Source organism: Cornus florida, unplaced genomic scaffold (genome assembly GCF_030987335.1).
Source record: "Cornus florida cultivar Cherokee Brave unplaced genomic scaffold, ASM3098733v1 CherokeeBrave_3.0.0_Hap2_Chr06, whole genome shotgun sequence".
Taxonomy (NCBI): domain Eukaryota; kingdom Viridiplantae; phylum Streptophyta; class Magnoliopsida; order Cornales; family Cornaceae; genus Cornus; species Cornus florida.
Window position 1 is genome coordinate 46,422,562 of NW_026775576.1, and position 19,984 is coordinate 46,442,545.

Below are 19,984 nucleotides of genomic sequence, written 5' to 3' on the forward strand. Positions count from 1 at the left end.
CAGACAGATAGATACTCAGCTTTACCCTCCACTTCAAAGCCTACTCAGTCCTTTCTCTTTTGGGTTCCTATATCAGTACAGTAGTTATACTACTGCTTCAGCTCCTTTGAGCTTCCCGAATCAGCTTTTTTGTACGTCTTAATTTGAGAAATTTTTCTTGGTTCAAGCCAATCCCAAAACACGCAAGCAAACGTATATTCCCTGACCAATGACAACCCAACACACAAGCAAAACATTGAATTAAGGTGACACAATTGCTTGTGATTGGCCGGGGCATATAAAAATATCTCATAAAACAAGGTATCTTCAGGGTTTTTTTTTAATCTTTTTACCACACAAGAACAGGGTTATAAAAGAGAAGAAAGTAAATTAACAAAATATACAAAAAACGAGTTCTTTTACTACTAGGCCTTGTGTTTGTTATGCTATTGTTCAAGTGTGGTCCAGCACACAACTACTACAGAGAGGGTACAAAGTAAAGAAAAGAAGAGACCCCACTCCATAAATCAGTTCATCTGTCCTTTACGTATGCATTATGTATTGTTGTAAGTAGTATGGTATTGATGATGACAATAATCTTGAGGAGATCTTCCTTACAGATCTTTTCTTCTTTCTTCATGTGGGTATGGTTTGGCTATACAGCTAGAGGACTCTCTCTCCCTTTGTATATATGCTACTCAACCTTTCTGCATAAATGAACAAAAAAGGACAACATGACTAAAGAATATGATTAACAACAAATTCTATAAACTATATAAAAAAGTTTTTGGTACATGATTTAGAATATGATGTGCAAGGTTAGTTGATAACTTACTCAAGCTTCAAGTCAATTCCCCATAATGGACATGCTCACCTGTATCACCTACAGTTCAAAAGCTTCTTGCCAAGAAGAGAACTTAGTAAATAACAATCCCAAATTGTAAGTCATCATTGTTAAGAGACAGAGAGACATATCAGTGTCAGTACCTCAGCATTTGGATATTAGCATGATCTGGGATTTAACCATATTAGAGGGTAGATGTGTTGGGCAGCATTGGGATACTGTTAGAAGATGTAGTTGTTATTAGGGTGTTAATATCAGTTTCTACCGATGCGGCAGAGAAGATAGAAGAGTGGTGGTCACCGGCTAATTTTGTAGGAGATGCAAAGAGGTTATCGGGAAGGATGTGATCTAAGCTGCTGTCACGATGGGGAAAAATAGAAAGTTAAAAACATACCAAGGTAAAACACAATTAAAACAAAAGTATGCTTAAAGAAGACCAGAAAACTTAAAAGACTCTAAAGCAGAAACTGAATATAATCTGAACAATTCTACACTCGATGCTCAGGCGGGTAGCCTCTATATTTGTCTGAATCGAATTTGTATACCTTTCAGGCAGATCAGAGTCAACGAGGTTCTCTTCCTTGTCGTTGCCACTGTAATTGCCATTCTTGCTAATGCAGGTGTCACTTAAATCCTGTGGCAGCTTCTGCTCGGCTTCAAAAATTGGAGAATTAGCAGCGTCTGAACGACCGTTGTTATCTGCAGTAAAAAGATGCAATATAAGTTTTAATATACGAACCTTGAATCCAAAAATTTGCTATCAAATACCAGATTTTGATTGTTTAACCTTCTGGGATTTCTTCATTGATGCTATCAGAAGGAAGCATGAGACTTTGATTTATTTGCACGTGAGGTGGAGCTGACAAGGCAATGTGACCACTTGGCGATAGGTTGGGCTGGAATTGATGATTATGATGATGATTCTTCAAGTCCATGAGTTGCACATTCATCAATCTTCTGCCCTGGAGTTCAATGGCTTGCTGCAATTCAGCCTGCTCCTCAAATTTCCTTCTCAAAAGCATCTCTTGAGGATTGTAGAACATCCTTGCTCCTGTATGCATTGGAATGGGAGCTTCAACAAATAGAACTCTACATCGAAGAAGAAAAAAAACAAAAAAAAAGAAGCTTGTTTGTTCTTACCAATGGGTAGCTCACAAGACTCCCTAGAATCAAGTCCCGACGGACTTAAACAACGTGAAAATTCTCCTCTCTCCAACTGTTGCTGCTGTTGCTTCCTAACAAATTATTCAAAAAATTAAGCTAACATCACCACATGTAATAGGGCAATGCACATTTAAACAAGAGATATAGAGCACTTTTTCCCTACTTGTCTGGTAATTTTCCTTTCTCCTTGTAAGGCTTAACAAGCACACGGGAGTCACATACAAAATGGGGGTTCCCTTTGGCCAAAATGAGCCTCACAGTCTCCGGGTGTAGAAATGTAACAAACCCAAACATTCGCTTCTGCTGATACGGAATTCTCACATCTTGCACAGGTCCATATATGCTTCAAAAACAACATACATAACAATCCTAAGTAAAATTATTTATTCGAAACATCAAATTTCAAAAATGAAACTCAAGAAGCGCGAATCGATTACTTGAAGTAATTGGAAACATCCTCTTCTTTAAACGTACTGTCAGCTGGAAATGTCAAATAGATTTGCCTCGCACTCGAATTTGAACTACCTCCCAATCCCATTGCAGAAAATTCACTCCTCCCCGGCCTGCACCGACCAAACTTTTGAAATTCTTCATCCAGCATCAATGCTGCTGCCGCAGATCTACAATGCAGTATAATGCCGTGAAATAAACACAAATGACCCATCCAACATAAAAACCCCAACATCAAAAAGGTCTTAATCAACAAATTGTTTAGCCTAAACAGGCTCCAGACATAAAAGAGCTTCCTTTATTAATGCACCATTAGTCACACAAACACACAAACAGATACACAATCAACAACATCAAAACAACCTCAAAATTATCAAACTTGCATGTAGCACAATTTGTTCAAAGCAAAATAGAACATATGCATGTGTTTACCTCTGGGTGTCATTAAGAAAGTTCATGCCTTTGTTGTAAGCAAAAGGAGCTCCGGCCATTAGATGCGACGCTGCGGCAAATCTATGCTGCTGCTGCTGAATGGCCTTCATCCTCAGTAACTCATCGAACCCATCAATCTTACTCGGAGAACCCACAATGGCATCCGAAGCATCCAGAGAATCAGCAAACCCACCATGCGAAAACTTGCAACTGTTCCCATTCTTGCAAAAGCCTCTAGCAAAATACACACAAGGCCTCCACCCAAGCCCAGAACCACCATCATCTGACCCACCACTAAGAAACACATCATTCACCGAACAGCTCCGCCTATGAAGCTGGTGGTGGTGACTGTCGCCGCAATTGCCCGAATCCACCCAGTTGCTGGCAGTGTTCCCATATGGGAACACAAACGAATCGCTCCGCCCACCCGGACTCATAATCGGATCCATAAAATCAGTGTTCTTTAAAGAAGACTCGTCGAGAAAAGACAACTGATTGTGAACTTCAAGATTAGAGTACTCGTCGTTAAGATCATTACAAGAACTCTCACTGTAAAATGGCACTGAAAATGAAGTGTTTGGAGACGATGAAAACGACCCAGAAGCGCCGTTGGTGGTTCCGTTAACGACAGCAGCGTAAGAAAGCGACGAAGCTGGTCTAGGACTCAAGTGACTGTTGGGGCTTCGATGATCCGAAAAACCAGAAAGTGACCATGGCGATGAGGGCGAAGAAGGGTTCATGTGAAACCCATTTTTGGGAATTATGATTCTTGAGGACGACTGGGTTAGTGGGTTAGGTCTGGTCAAGTTCGAAATGGGGCTGAAAGGGGAGGGAGAGGAGGGTGTAGATGAACTGTTCGATGAAAGTCCCAACTGAGCTTTTGCTTGGATAATGAGAGATAGCAACAGATTGTCTGGTCCAAAGGCCAGTTTCATCTTTTCTTTCTCTCCGAAGTCTTGAAAGAGTATGTAACCCATGATTTTTGAGGCATTCTCTGGATCCAAACTCTGGATTCTTGAAAAAATTATGGAGGTTGGGTCATGGGAATCCATTGTGGTGAGTGGTAAGTGCTACCACCACCCTCCTGGTTTCCTTCTCAAGAAAATCTAAGCTTTAGAGAGAGAAAGAGAAAATATTAGCTTTAGAGCGAGAGAAAACAGAAGTGGGAGTAGGGTTTGATATAGTGGTTTGAGAGAGGAGAGAAAAATGGGGGGAGAGGGGGAATAGGTAGAATGGTGTGCTTATTTTGGGGAATTATTAGAAAGAGGTGGATGAGATTCAACTTTGTTATATAAAAGGTAATGATGGGTTGGAATATTACATATAATCATCATATACCATATACGAAAAAGAGGCAGATATAGTAGGAGATGATACTCTCTCTCTCTCTACCCCATGAACTGAGATCAAGTTCATTTGACTGAAAGAGAGTCAAAGGTTCAGTCTTCGAAGGGATGAAGAAGAAGAAGAAGGAGAAGATGGTGTAATTAAGTGATGAGAGAGAGTAAAACGATTGCTTCGGTGATGGTGGAAACCACAGCTTTTGGTTGTAGTGTAACCTGCAGCCTTGGGGAGCGTAAAAGTTTTTCTACTTTCTTTCTCTCTCTAGACTCTGGTCTAATTGTTCTTTCACTCTTTAATTGAACAAAACAAGCCGAGTAGCTCTGTAGATTCAGATCTGTATAAAATACCACATATGCCACTCCCGTCCCCCTGTCATGTTTATACACACACGCTCAATTACATTCCAGAATGGGAACAAACTGCACTTTTGAAATGGGTCGGGTCATGGTATGCCAAAAGTTGATGACTTGATGCTAGTTGTTTATTTATTTATTTGTTTTGGAGAGTAATTGATGCTAATTTTGGATTAAATATAAGGGTGCAACTTAATCTCAACCTTACCCAACTTCAATTTTATTTTTTAATTTGCAGGTGAAATAATATTTACTATTAAGGTTATATTTGGTTAAAAATTTCTAGCCCAACTTATTAAAGCTAAGACTAAAAGTTGAGGTGAATTAAAACTAGAAAGAGCCTTGTAGTTCAGTGCTATTTTTTCTATCTTTTAAAATAAATGGTGATGATCATGAGCAGAGTATGCGTGTGAGTGGTGTGTGTAAATTTCTTGCCAATACAATTTAAGACTTTTTATGTTTATTGTACATCATATTATTTCAAGACAAGTTACACTAATTTAAATCAGGTGTGACGATGTTACCCGAGTAATGATAAAGGGTTAGGCTTTAAGTGCCCCCACTTTATGGTCCTAGGTTCGAACTCCCTTTCTCCTAACCCCCGCTAACTCTTAACTCTCTAACCATTGCTAGGTGAAAAAAATAATAATAAAAAGAAAACAATTTAAATCATAATTTCTCTCAAAACTAAAAACCCTCGAAGTCCCCATTACTACCTGATTCTTCGTCAATCCCCCAAAATCTCCCCCCCCCCCCCCCCCTAGTCGAAAACATTCACCGTTGAAAATACCACTTGAAATTTTGATGGCTTCTAACAATCTTTTCTGGTCATAATGGTTGATCTCCAAGTGGGTGGCAATTTGTGTTATATGGTTATAATCATATAGTGTCTACCTATGAGCACTCTCCTAAACAGGTCAATCCAAATACAAGTCATTTAATAATCGTGTCAAAACCCTCGACATGAACGTAGCAAGTAACACAAGACTTGTTCAACCCGTTTAACTTAAGTTATATAACCCATTTATTAACTTAGTATAAAATGCAAATATGAAAAAATTAGATTGTGGATGTCTAAATTCATGAAAATGAGAGTCGTTGTCAAAATACAATTTTAAAAAAGCCGAATACAACAGACATGTTGGATTTATTTTAAATTAAAAGAAATGACCATATTAATTGGGTTAAAACAAGTTACAGGTTAATCGGATTGATCTAACACAATTATGAGAATTAATTAAACGGATCTAATAGGATTAAGCAGTTTGAGCTCCCAAACACGAACACGACACAATTAATGAAATGATTGACACGATTAGGACACGGACATGATTAAGGTCAACCTATCGGGTTGATTAGCTAAGTTTGGGGATTAGTTAGGTTTATTAATACCTCAGACTGGGTTCCAGTTGAGACTTAAAGTCGGGAGAATTATAGAACATTGAGATTTATTGGTGTAGAGATTTCTAAAATGTTAGGGAGTTATGTATGTTTTCCGAAGGTTTATAACAAAGGATAAATGATATATTTTGATGATAACAAATCATTGAAGGTGTTGAATTTAATCCCTTCTTGAGTTATGTTAAATAGGTTATTATCTAAGAACTCAAGAGAGCTTGTGGATCAATAACAAAATCAAGAAGGGACTTATATTTAAAGATGAAATCTTGAAGCTCAAAAAACATTGAAGACAAAGATAGAGACATTAACCTAAAGCTTAAATAAAAGGAAGATCAAAGAATTGGATAGAATATTCTTGGGTGAGTGTTAGCTTAGATTGTAAAGTTATTTTTGAAGTAACTTATTTGAAAGCTCATCTCTGTACTTAGTGGACTGTAGGACCATGCATATCATTCATAAGTTCTTAAACTATTAATAATAGACTATGAACTTCATTATATACAAAATTGGTATATGAAGCCTTTACTAAGGTCGATAAAAGAATTGTGTAGAATAGTCTTGGGTGAGTGTTAACTTAAATTGTAAAGTTATTTTTTAAATAACTTATTTGGAAGCTTATCTCTTTACTTGGTGGACTATAGGACCATGCGTATCATTCATATCATGTAATGACCCGGTCATTTCCTTCATTTCTTTTTTTTTTCGGCAATTTTTTTTTTTTTTTTTTGTTTTTCGTCTTTTCTACGGTTTCGTTTTTATTCGCATAACCTCACTTTTTGTGCTCGAATTTTTTTTTCCGACTTTGCATGCATCCATGATATTTAATTTCCAAGATATTTGTATTTTTACTTTTGTAGAAAAGTATGCTAGTTGCTTACTTTTTCGTAAAGGACATGGATGCATAATTTCTTCAGCAACATTCTTGATTTTTGGGGTTTTAGTGTAATTAATTTTTATCTTATGGACCATTTTGTAATTTATTTTGAAATATATTTTGAAAAAATGACATTTTTGCAATTTTCGAAAAAGTGTGACAAGTGTCACAATCTTATTGGTCCACTTGTTGGCATCTCATTGGTTCATACTTGGAAGCCTTAGATGATGACATGTGGAGGGTGAGGATTTACCTACTTATTAACCTAGGATAGATGCACTTGTTAGCTTGGATGGTTGACAAGTATATGGTTAAGATTAAGCCTAGAATGGATGATTGGATTAGTGACAAGTGTAAGCTCTAAAATTTGTCTTGCATTAGTATGTATGTGAGAGGTAGTGCAAAAGTACATAGTAAGTGGAGAAATACACTAAAACTAGTTTAGGTATTTCATTTTTAATTTATTTCATCTTTTTCCTCTCAAACCCTAACCTAGCCACCATTGAAGCAAAGCTTGACTTAGAGCTTTAAGCTTCATTTTGGTCCCCTTCCACTCACCTTTGACCTGAAAGCTTGGAATACAAAAGTTTTGTCTCACCTTCCTCTACAAAACCCTAGAAGGAATTCTTAAGATTTATTTGCTTCCCTTGGATTCAAGAGGAACAATCTTCTTGTGAAGTAGGGGTGATTTATGTTTATAATCTTAATGTTTTAGATGTTGTGTAATTTAATATAAATTGTATACATGTCTTTAATTTAATTATTAAATTGGTAGGTAGTAGTACCTTGCATGAAATTAAGCTAGGACATGAATTTACTAATGACCTTGACTTGATCTTCGTTGTATATTAATTAGGAATCATTTGGAGTTGTTTTAAGATCTAGAGATTTAATTATTTTAATTTAATTAAATTCTATTTAATTTTTCTAATGATGTAATTAATTATTTGAATTGATATATGTAATGATCATGCTATGATCTTTGACATATATTAATCAGGGAATATTTGGGTGAGAAATGAAATCTAGAGAAATTAATTAATAAGATTAATTAATTTTTATTTAAGTGTTCCAATCATTTAAATAATTATTTAAGTTGATATATGTAATAACCATGCTATGATCTTTGACATATATTAATTAGGAAATATTTGGATGAAATTTGAAATCTAGAGAAATTTATTTTTTTATTTAATTAATTTCTATTTTTATTGTATTAATGATTTAACCATGTATTAGATGTTGTTTGCATATTTAAATTATAAATTTGGACTTATATTATATTCATGAGAATATGTTTTTAATATTGATAATATTGTTGTGGTGTAATGAATCGCAATTGAAGATTCGACATGTGATGTTATTGCAAGTATAACGAATCGCACATTGAAAATTCGACATTTTATATGCCATTGTAGTTGTGGACTTAGAGCATGCAATGTGTGTTTCCAAAATTGGTTTGTGCATAGTAGATAGTTTATAACCTTGTATATATATGTTGATATATACGTTGTTGCACAACTTATTGATTTTGAAAACTTGAGATGTCGTCTGTTTCGAATAAGACTAGAGTATGGCTCTAGGGCGGGAGATTAGCTCTCCCCACACGCGCGCACTAAGGTAATTCCCTGCGAGCTAGTGACCTACAATTGCTATTATTGTTCGGTCTGATTCGACGTGATGTCCAAGTCTTTCCACCATTTGATTTCGCATTCAATTTCAAATTGTTAATCATGGATTATTTATAGCTTGTGATTTGATGCTTAAAGTCTCTTTATGGTTTTGTATACTAGTGCTTGTATACTTGTATGGCTTGGATTTATCATTTCAATAACTTGTGTAGTTGAGATGATCCCTTAATTCACCTTGGATATAGACATTAGGTGGTATGAATCACATGGATTGATTTATATCAATTTGATAACTTGTAAAACTTTAGGTCATTCACATGATTTATATCATTTTGGTTGCTTGGCGTATTTTGAAGTACTTTATTCATGCACTTATTAGCATGAAACGCTTTACTTTTGGTTTTATATGTTAAAACATGTATATTTTGTTTTAAATATGTATTACGCACATAAGTACACCTTTTGGAATGTAATTGACATGTATGTAATGAGGCCAAGGTCGTTTACTTTTAAGTTGCTTCTTAAGTACTTTTAGTTTCATGTATAATTAAAGAAAAATATAGAAATTGGATACTTTAGCATGCTTTCTTTTATTTGGGATGTGCATGTAAAGTGTGCATAAGTACATTTTTTAGTCTCTTTAAATATGCATGAAGTGTGACCAAGAGCGAAACGGTCTTTTGAATGCATCTATGAATTTTAGTTTCAAAATTTTCTTTTAAAGTCATTTTAGACAAATTTTAGAATTGATAGGTCAAATTTTGCATTGGGGGTTATTCGAAGCCGTAGACCATCCGCACGCTTTAAATCACTAATTACGTTTGCGTGCATAATCATTTCATTACACAACTTCATATTTGGCCAATTGAACACTTGAAGCAAAATTATATTTTTTAAGTTTTATGTAAAACTGAACAGAGGGGCATTTTAAAAATTTTACATCAAAATTAAATTTTGTTTTTATCATGGTTAGCTAGAAAACTTGATTTTAAGGGGGTTTCTTCTTTGTGTTTTTTCTAAAAAATTCATCTAAGGGTCTGTTTTTACACATTGTTTCAGCATTTTCTGTCAAAAAAATAAAGTTGCTGTCATCAGGTTGCCCGCGCGCATCACGCGCGCACGACATGCAAGGGGCGCGGTGCACAGGGCCATGCGAGCGCGCGCGCATTGGGGCTGCCTTGGGTGCTCCCTCGGCTGCGACAACACTAAATTTTGTTTTTACCCATTCTTCTTCGTCCGAACTCCAAATCAAATAATTCTTGAGTCTAATTTTATTAATTTTTCGTCGTCTATCCAACGGTGTGCTCGGGTGGCACTCTAATCTTTTCATAACTGACCATATTTTCCCTAGGACTAAACTTATCCGTTTTTAAAATGTCGTTTCCGCATTTGTTTTTCCTTTTAGTTTCCGTGACTCATGGGAGGTCACATTGGTGTCTTAGGGATGACGTACATCTCTATAGACTTAGTTTCCTTTTTCTACTTCCGCATTCGGGATCCGTTATCAGGTCAAACTTCAGATCATCACAGGATGCACTGGCTTGAAAAACTAGGAACGTCACATATCATTCATAAGTTCTTAAAGTATTAGTAATAGACTACGAACTTCATTATATACAAAATTGGTATGTGAAGTCTTTACTAAGGACGAGTTAGTTCAAGCTTTCTTAAGCTTTGAAAAAATTCAACACTTGAGCCACAAATACTAGGACCATGTATTTCAATCATACCATTTAAAATAGTCTCTAGAATTAGAGTATAATGTTTTTCACTTAATTGTTTCAATCTTGAAAAATATTTTTCAAATATTGAGAAAGTTCCTAAAATTGGAATATTTATCAAAATTTTAATATTCACACTTAGTGATGTCAATGTCAATGACCTTGAATCAATTTGATAAATCTATGGTAATATCCTTAGATACTTGATAATAGGCTCTTGAATTAATTGTTCATTTCTAAGGCCTTAATTAATGTAAGGATCGAGATATATTTTTCCTTTTTTCTCATTCTTTTATGGCATTTGTATTGTTCGGGTCATGGGCCCGGGTCGAGTCAATGTTCGGGAATAATTCAGACACTTCTATTTTTTTCCGTTGGTGTCGCATTCATCATTCCCGACAGTTGTGAGACATTACATACACATGAGTGTATTTATTTTATCACATTGGGGCATCAGTGTATTACTGGAGGGTGTGAGACTCGGTTTGACTTTGGAAGACAAGTGTGTGGTGGAGGATGAGTGTGTATGTGTGTGAGAAAGAGAGAGGTATATATATAGGTGTTTATGGTGGGTGTTTAATTTGCCAAACAAGCATTCCTTCTCTCTTTCTTCTCCCTCCATATGCCTCATACGCCACTCCCATCCCCCTGTCATGTTTTATGCACATGCTCAATTACATTCCGAAATAGGAACAAACTAGGCACTTTCGAAAAAGGTCGGGTTATGGTATGCCAAAAGTTGATGATATGTTGTTTTTTTTAGAAGGTAATTTATGCTAGTTTTAGATTAAAGGCAGGGGTGCAACTTAAACGAGGCAATCTAAACTTAACCCGACTTCAATTCAATTTTTTCATCGGCTTGTGCAATTGTTTTTACAATTAGGGTTAGACTTGGGTTGAAAATTTCTAACCTAACTAAATTAGAGTTGGGACTAAAAGTTGAGGTCTCAACTACCTAAATCCATTTATTTTAAAAAATTTAAAATATATATTTTATATTTGAAATTATAATCACAATTTATTTTTTCAACTTTTGTTTGTTTAAATCTTTATTTATTGTATTTTAATCATTGGAGAATTAATTTTCTAAGAATGTGTTTGTAATTTTTTACAAACATCATGTTATTTTAAGACAAGTTACATCAATTTAAATCATAATTTCATTTTCTCAAACCCTAAGAACTCATAAAGTCCCCACTACTACTTAGTTCTTTTTCGGTCACCCAAAATCTCTTTTTCTCTCTCCAGTCTCCCCCCTAAACTATTCATGTAGTCGAAAACACTCAACATTGCAAATACCATGTGAAATTTTGATGGCTTGTACTGACCTTTTCATTTTCCTTCCTTTATTTTTTTCCTGTTTTTACGGAATTTCTTTTTCCATTAATATTTCTTTTCTGAGTTCGGATTTTGTCCCTTCGAATCGTCTTGAGTACCCAAGAATAGTTCCCGATACTCTTTTTTTTCTTTTTTAGATTAGTAGCGTCCTTGTAAGGACCGTGTCATCTCTTTTCTTCTTTTTTTTCCAGCATTTTTCTCATTCCGTTCATTTTCCGTTAATCACTTTTTTTCGCATAACCTTAGGGTTTGTGTTCGGATTTGATTTCTTACTCCACGTACCTTCATTCCATTTGATTATCATGAAATACGTATCTTTTGTAGAAAAACATACTAGTTGCTTACTTTTCTACGTAGGGGTATGGATGCATAGTTTCTTCGGAAACATTTTTCTTTCTTGGAATATTTTTCGTAAATATTTTTTGAAGATATTTTGTTTCAGGGGTTTTTAAGAAAGCATCTTTTGGGTTATTTATACAATTATCCTTTTGCAGAGGGGCCTTTATGTAATTAACGAAAGTTAATGCCAAGTGTTCCATTTTAGGCTAGGATCCTCGAACAGGATTCATTTTCGCTTTTTGTCGAGTCGCGTACTCTTAGATTTACCTTCCGGTCGTTTTTCCCCATTTTAGGGTTTTTGACCCCGATTACTGCCGAACTTGTTCGGGCATATCTTTCTACTTGGAACTCAATTTTCGATGCCATTTCTTCCGTTGTTCATTTTTTCTCATATCGATTCTTTTACGTTCACACCCTCCAATAATGATTTAAAGCATGTATAGCTTGTATGTCATGTGTATGATTACATTTAGATGTAGATTCTATATATTTAAATTAGACTTTAATGATTTAAAGCATGTATAGCTTATATGTCACGTGTAGGATTACATTTAGACCTAGATTCTATGTATTTAAATTAGACTTTAATGATTTAAAGTATGTATAACTTATATATCATGTGTATGATTACATTTGGATGTAAATTCTATATACTTAATTTAGGCTTTAATGATTTAAAGCATGTGTAATCTATGTATCTCGTGTAGGATTATTATTTTATTTGGTAATTTTTTAGATTCTAGAGATTTCATAAGTGTTATAATAAGGAACTCTTGTAGAATATTAATTACATTGCCTTGCAAGATTATTACTAAATTGTTGTAGGTTTAGTATTCGTAGCTTACTTTGATGATGAGATGATTTAGCATGATATGCGATATTATGCCTTGTATGTGTAGCAAATCGCACATTGAAAATTCGACATTTTGAATGTCATTTTAAACTTGAAAACCTAGGACATAGCCTGTGTGTTCCATGAATTGATTATGCATGGTAAATGGTTAAGCGCTTTAGGTATATGTGTATATACAATTGTTGCACAATTTGTTTATTTTGGAAACTTGGGATGTCGTTATTGTGACTATGACTAGAGTACGGCTCTAGGGTGGGAGGTAATAGTTCTCCCCTGACTGGACTCGTGCCGCACTACCGTCAAGTTTAAGACTGTGTGGATTTTAAGGCGAGGGCCAAGAGTTTTACATTTATAAAAGCCACTACTACCTTCACTCAAAATATAGCAAGAGTGAGTAGGGATCGTCCCAAGGGATTGTGAGGATCGAACAAGGTCGTGGAATCGCTATTAGGGCTAGTAGGTCGAGTGATCAAACAATTGGTTGGTTGGTTGATTAGAGAGCAACTAAATTAAACTAAGTGATAACAAAAAATTGCAATTAAGAATAAGTAAGAGAGAAAGAGATCTTGGGGTTTAGATATCACCACCAAGCAATGCATTTCTATACCATTGATAAGTAACTAATGAGGGCAAATGGGGCGTTGCAATATTGTTGTGTGTGTGTGTTTGGTTGATTCAACAAGTAAAGATGACTAGATAAGCATGTATTATCTAAACATCATGTGAAAGGCATAATATATCTAAGCAATGAAGCATATATTGTCTAAACAACATGTGAAAGGCACAATAGATCAAAACAAGTCATTAATCATTTCATTAAGCTCACAATCCAAGTACAACACAAGGTTTGAGACATATGTTACTTGCATTCAAAAGCTTGGATCATCAAACAACAAGCATGGATTATCCTCCCATTTAACACTACACTACAGCTACACTACATCTACACTACTAGCATGAAAATAAACTAGGGGAGAGGCACAATCCATCAAGGAATGAGTATGAACCATCAAGAGAATCACAAGAGCATTCCTTTAAGCACTATGTTTTGACAATCTCCAAATCTATAGCATCAATACACATAGACATGCATCAATAACATAAAATCTAAAGACAAACACATGAACATCTATTCTAGCATACATAGACATATGGATAGAATGAAATGATCAATTGGAAGCATTAAACCATATGAATCATAGAATAAACAAGATCTATATATATCAAAGTGTCAAAACATCAATTACAACACTAATCCCTTAATAATACACAAGATTAAGATATATAAAGCATACTTGGGGATAACTCTAGCCCCAAGAGGATGTCTAGCCACTCATGGTGATGTTGCTTCAACCCTCAAGGGCTAACTCCATGGAAGAGATTTGCTCCTTATTGATGAAGAACTCCAATGGTGTCTCTAGCCTCCCCCTCCTCTAAGCTTGCTCTCTAAGAGATGATATGAAAATGATATTGGCTCCTCTTTGTAAAAAACAATCCTTATCCTTATATAGGTAGGTCAAAATGACACCCAAAAATGAGCTGGGGTCGTGCACATAATATTCCCTAATGATTGGATAAAGGACAACTTTCAATGAGATGGAAATTTAACTTTTTTGCACTGGAGGAAGTTCGATCGATCAAACCTTAGACTTGGATCAATCGAACTAGCTGAGATCCATTGAAGTTAGGCTGGATCGATCCAACTGGTTGAGGTTTTTAGGAAAAGACAAAATCCGAGATATTTTGGGAGATATTTTTGGGAAAAGGACAAAAGTGGTTAGTGGGTGGTACAGCTGTGGATAGGATCAATCATATAAATAAGGACAAAAGTGTTCGATCGATTGAAGGGTGGTGTTGGATTGATCGAACTTTTGGACTTTATGTTTTTGGGCCAAGGCTTGGATATATCTTGAAGTGCTGAGATCGATCATTGTTCGATCGATCGAACCTTGAAGTTGAATCGATCATTGTTCGATCGATCGAACCTTGAAGTTGGATCGATCGAACTTTGTTGCTTCCCACCTTTAGCTTCATTTGCTTCTTTCTTTCTCCATTTTGCTCCTTTCTTCATTTAATCCCAGAATTGCTTCAATTAAGCTCTTATTTGGCTGAATTAGCTTATTTTCAGGATAAGTGCCTGAAAATGGAAATAATACAAAATCAATCTAAAATGGTAAACTAAGATAGATAAAGGTACTAGAATGCCTAAGCTTAAGGGGTTTAAATACGCACTTTTCAGCGCTCATCACACCCCCAAACTTAAATATTGTTAGTCCCTAGCAATGAACTAAAAAGTAAAGGAATGAAATGAACAACTATACAAGTATGAACTCGAAAACAATAAATGGATAACGCCACTTTCGTAGGTAACACGATTGCATTTAGCATATGCAACAAGCCTTTTAAACCCCTAGGTTACCCCTAGTGGACGAGTGAAGTCTTGTGAGGGTTTCCAGAAATGCTACCCACAAACATTAAGCTCATTCTTTCTAAAGAGGCACCAATATTGCAAACAAGCATTGGGGGAAAACTACCTCAAGTATGCAATTTTTCAAACATTTCTAAGCAATCTCCCAAAATCTCAACATCAAGCAAACAAATATGGTCCTCCACACATTAAGAAAATGATCATGCAAATCAAAACAACTATAGAATCCTTTTGAGTGGACCATCATCAAATGTGTTGCTATCTTAGCCAACTAAAGAATTAATCACATCCTTACTCTCAAACTAGCACACAAATCTAGTACCGATCATCAAAACAAAAAGTGTACCTTTTATTAAAACTTTATTGTTCTAGGTGCGCTTATTCTTTTTACTCAATTTTTATTTTATTTTTTATTTTTTATTGAGGATCAAAGATGGAAGCATAATGCAATGTGTTGATCTATTAAGCTTTCTAGTGATTCATGAGGTCGAGCGTTAGGTCAATGACTCCCAAACCAGACGGTTTTAGGGCATTAGGCGTTCAAACACCTCTATGGCCTTACAAGCTCAAATTAACTAGGCTACAAATCAAGACAATCTCCATCTAATCATTTCCCACTTCTCACCATTTGGGAGAAGTCCTCACTTTTTATTACTTTTGCTGTTTTTTGTTTTTTTTTTTAATTTAATTATTAACCTAGAGTTTGGGCCCTCCACCTTTCGGCGCGAGAAGTTTAATGCTTGATGAGGCTAGAATCCCGGCTATTTAGTGAAAAATGGTTGTTATCCACCTTTATCAAGAATGAAAGCTTTCAATGCATTACTTGTCCAATTAGGATATAACCAATTCAATAATCAACAAAGCATGTACCCCACAAATGAATGCTAGTGTGCGCCTGTGCTAGTGTAGAATCATAGAATGAATTTCAAAACAATCACAAAATCAAGATGATGTGGACCACAAGTGCAAGCAAGATATCAATCTTTCGAAAAATTTACTCCTAAATGGCATCCCTAAGGCATACAAGGAGTATTGGACTCTCAAGTCAAGCAATTTTTAAATTTTAAGCAATATAGTCCTCAAAAGATCAAAATCATAGTTAGATATGGACCAATTATGGAAATATCCCTCAAATACACAAGTCATGCTCAAAATTTTGAATTTAAAACTAATACTGCAAAACACCATTCCCCCCAAACTTAAATGGCACAATGTCCTCAATGTGCAAAGAGAACAAAGGAAAGAGTATACCAGTGCAACTAAGGCATAGAATGATCGGGACTGAAGTATCCGAAGTGGGTGGCATGGCCCCCCCAAACTTGGGATGAACTGTGGTCCTGAAAATTGGCACTTGGATAAACTTATCAGATAACAAAATGGGATAATCAGTGCACAGTAGACATGCAAGTGTAAATGGGATAAACAGATAAAGAAATGAGAGAGGTATAAGGGTGGTCCTGAATATTAGGTAACACTCTCTCACTGAAGTCACTATAATGCACCTGATGGAGTCAAACATACAGATATGAGAATATAATCATATGACATCCATAGCAAAAACAGATATATAAAATAGATAAAATACAGGTACAACAAAAATATCAAAGCCGACAGACCGGCTGTAAAAATAATAATGTACAGTGACAAAAGTATAGTATCAATAGGAGAAAGGGTTCATGAGATAGAAGGAACTGGGAACTCAGGAGGATGAGGTAGGACGGGCAGGTCAAGCTCCGCGGATGTCTCTGGATAGATCTCGGAACATAGTCGCGACATCCGTGCGGAAGGCAGCAAAATCAGCTCTGTGGGATGTGAGATCAGCTCGTATGGCAACAATAGCATCCTCAAGCGTTTGCAGACGTACTCCAAAGCCGGGGGTCAGATCTGGAACCTCAGGTATAGATGAATCAGAAGAATGCTCCGAGTCTGCTCCTGCTCATGAATGGGCGACCTGGCTGGAGAGTACTGCTCTATATCATCTGCAGGGCGCTCTAAGTCAATATCTATATGATCGGCAGCTGGATCGACTGGTGCGTCGTCCGCTGCGGGATCTGCAGGCGCTGCCTCTGCTGCTGCCTGTGCCTCCTCCTCCTCTAGCTCCACTGTAGCCACTACCGTATGGTTCTGTAGTCTGGTAATAATAGAGCGGTAGCTCTTGTTCCAGTCCTTCTTCAGAAAATGACATGAACCTCTCTCGGGGTGCTCCTGAGGGTGAATAGGGTAGCACTGATTTATCAAATCTGGGTGATGAGGTGGCTGAATGGAAGAGACTTAGCCCGTCCGGGCGTCTCCTTGCTGATGTACTCATTATAAAGCTTCCTCATCACGCTGCAGCAGAATGGACACCCAGTGCCCGGTGTAGAAGGCGTAGAGGACTGTCAGATAATCCCCCCTTCGCTAAATCTTATATCCGGCCATGTATATGTTCCAAAAGAGAACGGAATCGGTGAACCAAAGGTCGTCTGGAGGGAATGTCCTGGTGGTGAAGGTCTCGCCACCGGCATGGTGACCTGTAAGAAAAAATGCCATGTCGGCATATGAAGGCCTGTATGGCCTCGGATATAACTCCTGCAGCTCTAAAGGGCGGCGGTGTGGGCAGTGGCAAGAGCGAGCTAGTGAGTCCACTGTGATGGTGATCGGATGGCCATCTACAGAAGTGACCAGCTCTGTGGTGGTACGCAGGGATAGTCGGAGGTTCTTGTAGAACAACCGTACCAACCGCGGTTAGACTAGCTCTGTGACGCCTTCTGAATGATGTCATGGTAAGCAGATCGAGTCAGCACCAATCGGGAGAAAAAGGCCTTATTGAATATTGACTCATGGTCGACCATCATATGCACATATCTAACCGCGGGCCTATCACGCTCCAGATGAGCTGGCTGAGCTGGTATAGGTGAATGCTCAGCTCCAGCATGCGGTGGAGATGGTGACGAAGTAAATGCAGGATGAGCCGCAGAGGTGGATGGTATATGGTCATCCTCAGCCTCATGAGATGGTGAATGAGGTGGGGTAGCCTGTGCTGGCTCCTCCTGTGTATAAGAGGGCTCTGCTGGCTCCTCTGCCCGTAGTCTAATGTGTCGGTGGGGCTCGAGTTGCCTGTTGGTAACGGTCTTCCTCTTAACCATGGCTTGCAAAAAAGAAAAAGAAAAACTTACAATGGGAGTTAGTGCTAGAATAAGAAATTTTAAGCACGATATAGAAACATGTATGTCAAGTAAAAATAGACAAAACAAATATGATATGAATCTATGCAAGTGGTAGGATATGAAACATGCTAAACAATGTAAGTATGAAATGCATCCAATGTGGAATATCACAGGCATTTGGCATATATGAGATAGCATGAACATAAGATGTGAAGAATGAAGTGTGTGTGTGAGATCTGTGAAGTTTGATCGATCACAAAAAGAAGTGAGATCGTTCACAAAAGTTGGATCGATCGAAAATAAGTGAGATCAATCTCACAACTTCGATCGCTCTGAGACATGAGTTCGATCGATTTCTCAAGATCGATCTGAGGTACAAGTTCGATTGATCGAACTGTGCGACGATGAAAACTCAAAGGTCACAGATCTGTGACTTTGGAAGCGTGGGGCCCATACGAACGTATTCGTGGGCCCATCAATATAACAAATCAATCAATCCTAGCCATTGTTCAAAGCCCATACTCCCAAATCGAATCAAATCATCAAAAATATATGCACATATATACATATATATACACATATATAGACACAAATACTTCAAGCTTCAACAATGGACGATTTTGTCATGTATATAGCATGTATTCAACATATAAAGCATGTATGCACAAGATTGAAGCTTAAATCATGAGGGACATTCTCGGATCTTACCTCAAACGATGAGAGAAGTGAAGATGTGGAAGAGTGAAGATGAATCTGAGAAGGGAGAGAGAGATTGATGCTTAGATGCTCGCCGGAAAGTTCACCGGAGGTGGGAGAGTTGATGGCACAATGGCGACGGAGAAGGGGGTTAGGGTTTGCAGAGGGGTGAGATCGATCTAAGGTATCGATCTAGAAAACCCTCGGTTCTATTTTTAAAAACATTCTCGACAGAGTTCGATCGATCGAACTTCTACTGAGATCGATCGAACTTTGATGAACTCTCTTCAAAGTATTTTTGAATTTTTGAAATTTTTGAAAAATGCAAAATTAAAAATTAGAAATTAGAATTAAAATTAAAAATTGGAAAATAAAGTAAAATAAAAAAGAATAAAATATTTTTGGTTTTTTTTTTTAAATTTAAATTTAATTGAATAAACAATAATAATTAAAAACTAATTAAAATATTTTTTAATTTTTGAAAACTTTTTGAATTATAAAATGAAATGAAATGAAATGAAAATAAAAGTGAAAATATTTTTAGATTTTTCAAATTTTGAAAAGTCAAAACAAAGCCAAAATAATGAAATGAAGAACTGAGATCAATCGAAACAAGAGTTCGATCGATCAGACAGAGAGCAAAAATATGCAAGTTTTTGGCTCAAAATATTGGCTAAGTGTTGGAACTTGAAGATCGATCAAACTTGGAAGTTGGATCGATTGAAGAACTTTCAGATCGATCTTGGAATGTTTCAATCGATGAGACAGATCGATCGAACTTTGAAGTTGGATCGATCGAAGGTCTCCTGATCGATCTAAGAGTTAGTTCGAACGATGAGACAGAGAGGTGATTTGGATGCAGGTTTCTGCAGGTCGAAAAATTTTCTAAGTGTTGGATGCAGAATGGAGTTCGATCGATCGAACTCAGGTTTGAGATCGATCAAACTATGCAAAATGCTCAATAATGACATGAAAGCTCATGCAATCCTCA

At 36.6% G+C, this 19,984-nt stretch overlaps 1 protein-coding gene across 2 annotated transcripts; it reads right to left on the reverse strand.

The window, feature by feature from the left end:
- Positions 1 to 264: 264 nt before the first annotated feature.
- On the reverse strand, positions 265 to 4,534 carry LOC132311424 (zinc finger CCCH domain-containing protein 55-like). Of its 2 annotated transcripts, none has more exons than XM_059809326.1 (9): positions 2,870 to 4,534; positions 2,425 to 2,607; positions 2,151 to 2,330; positions 1,964 to 2,058; positions 1,611 to 1,874; positions 1,369 to 1,522; positions 967 to 1,179; positions 815 to 876; positions 265 to 686 (listed from the first exon to the last, which is right to left on the reverse strand). In XM_059809326.1, exons 1-7 carry the CDS (start codon positions 3,919 to 3,921, stop codon positions 1,008 to 1,010), a joined length of 2,100 nt encoding a protein of 699 aa, XP_059665309.1. In that variant the 5' UTR covers positions 3,922 to 4,534; the 3' UTR covers positions 265 to 686; positions 815 to 876; positions 967 to 1,007. The 2 variants fall into 2 exon arrangements, with proteins under 2 accessions (XP_059665309.1, XP_059665310.1); XM_059809327.1 differs by having other exon boundaries at positions 967 to 1,176; positions 2,870 to 4,532.
- Between the last annotated feature and the right edge of the window lie 15,450 nt (positions 4,535 to 19,984).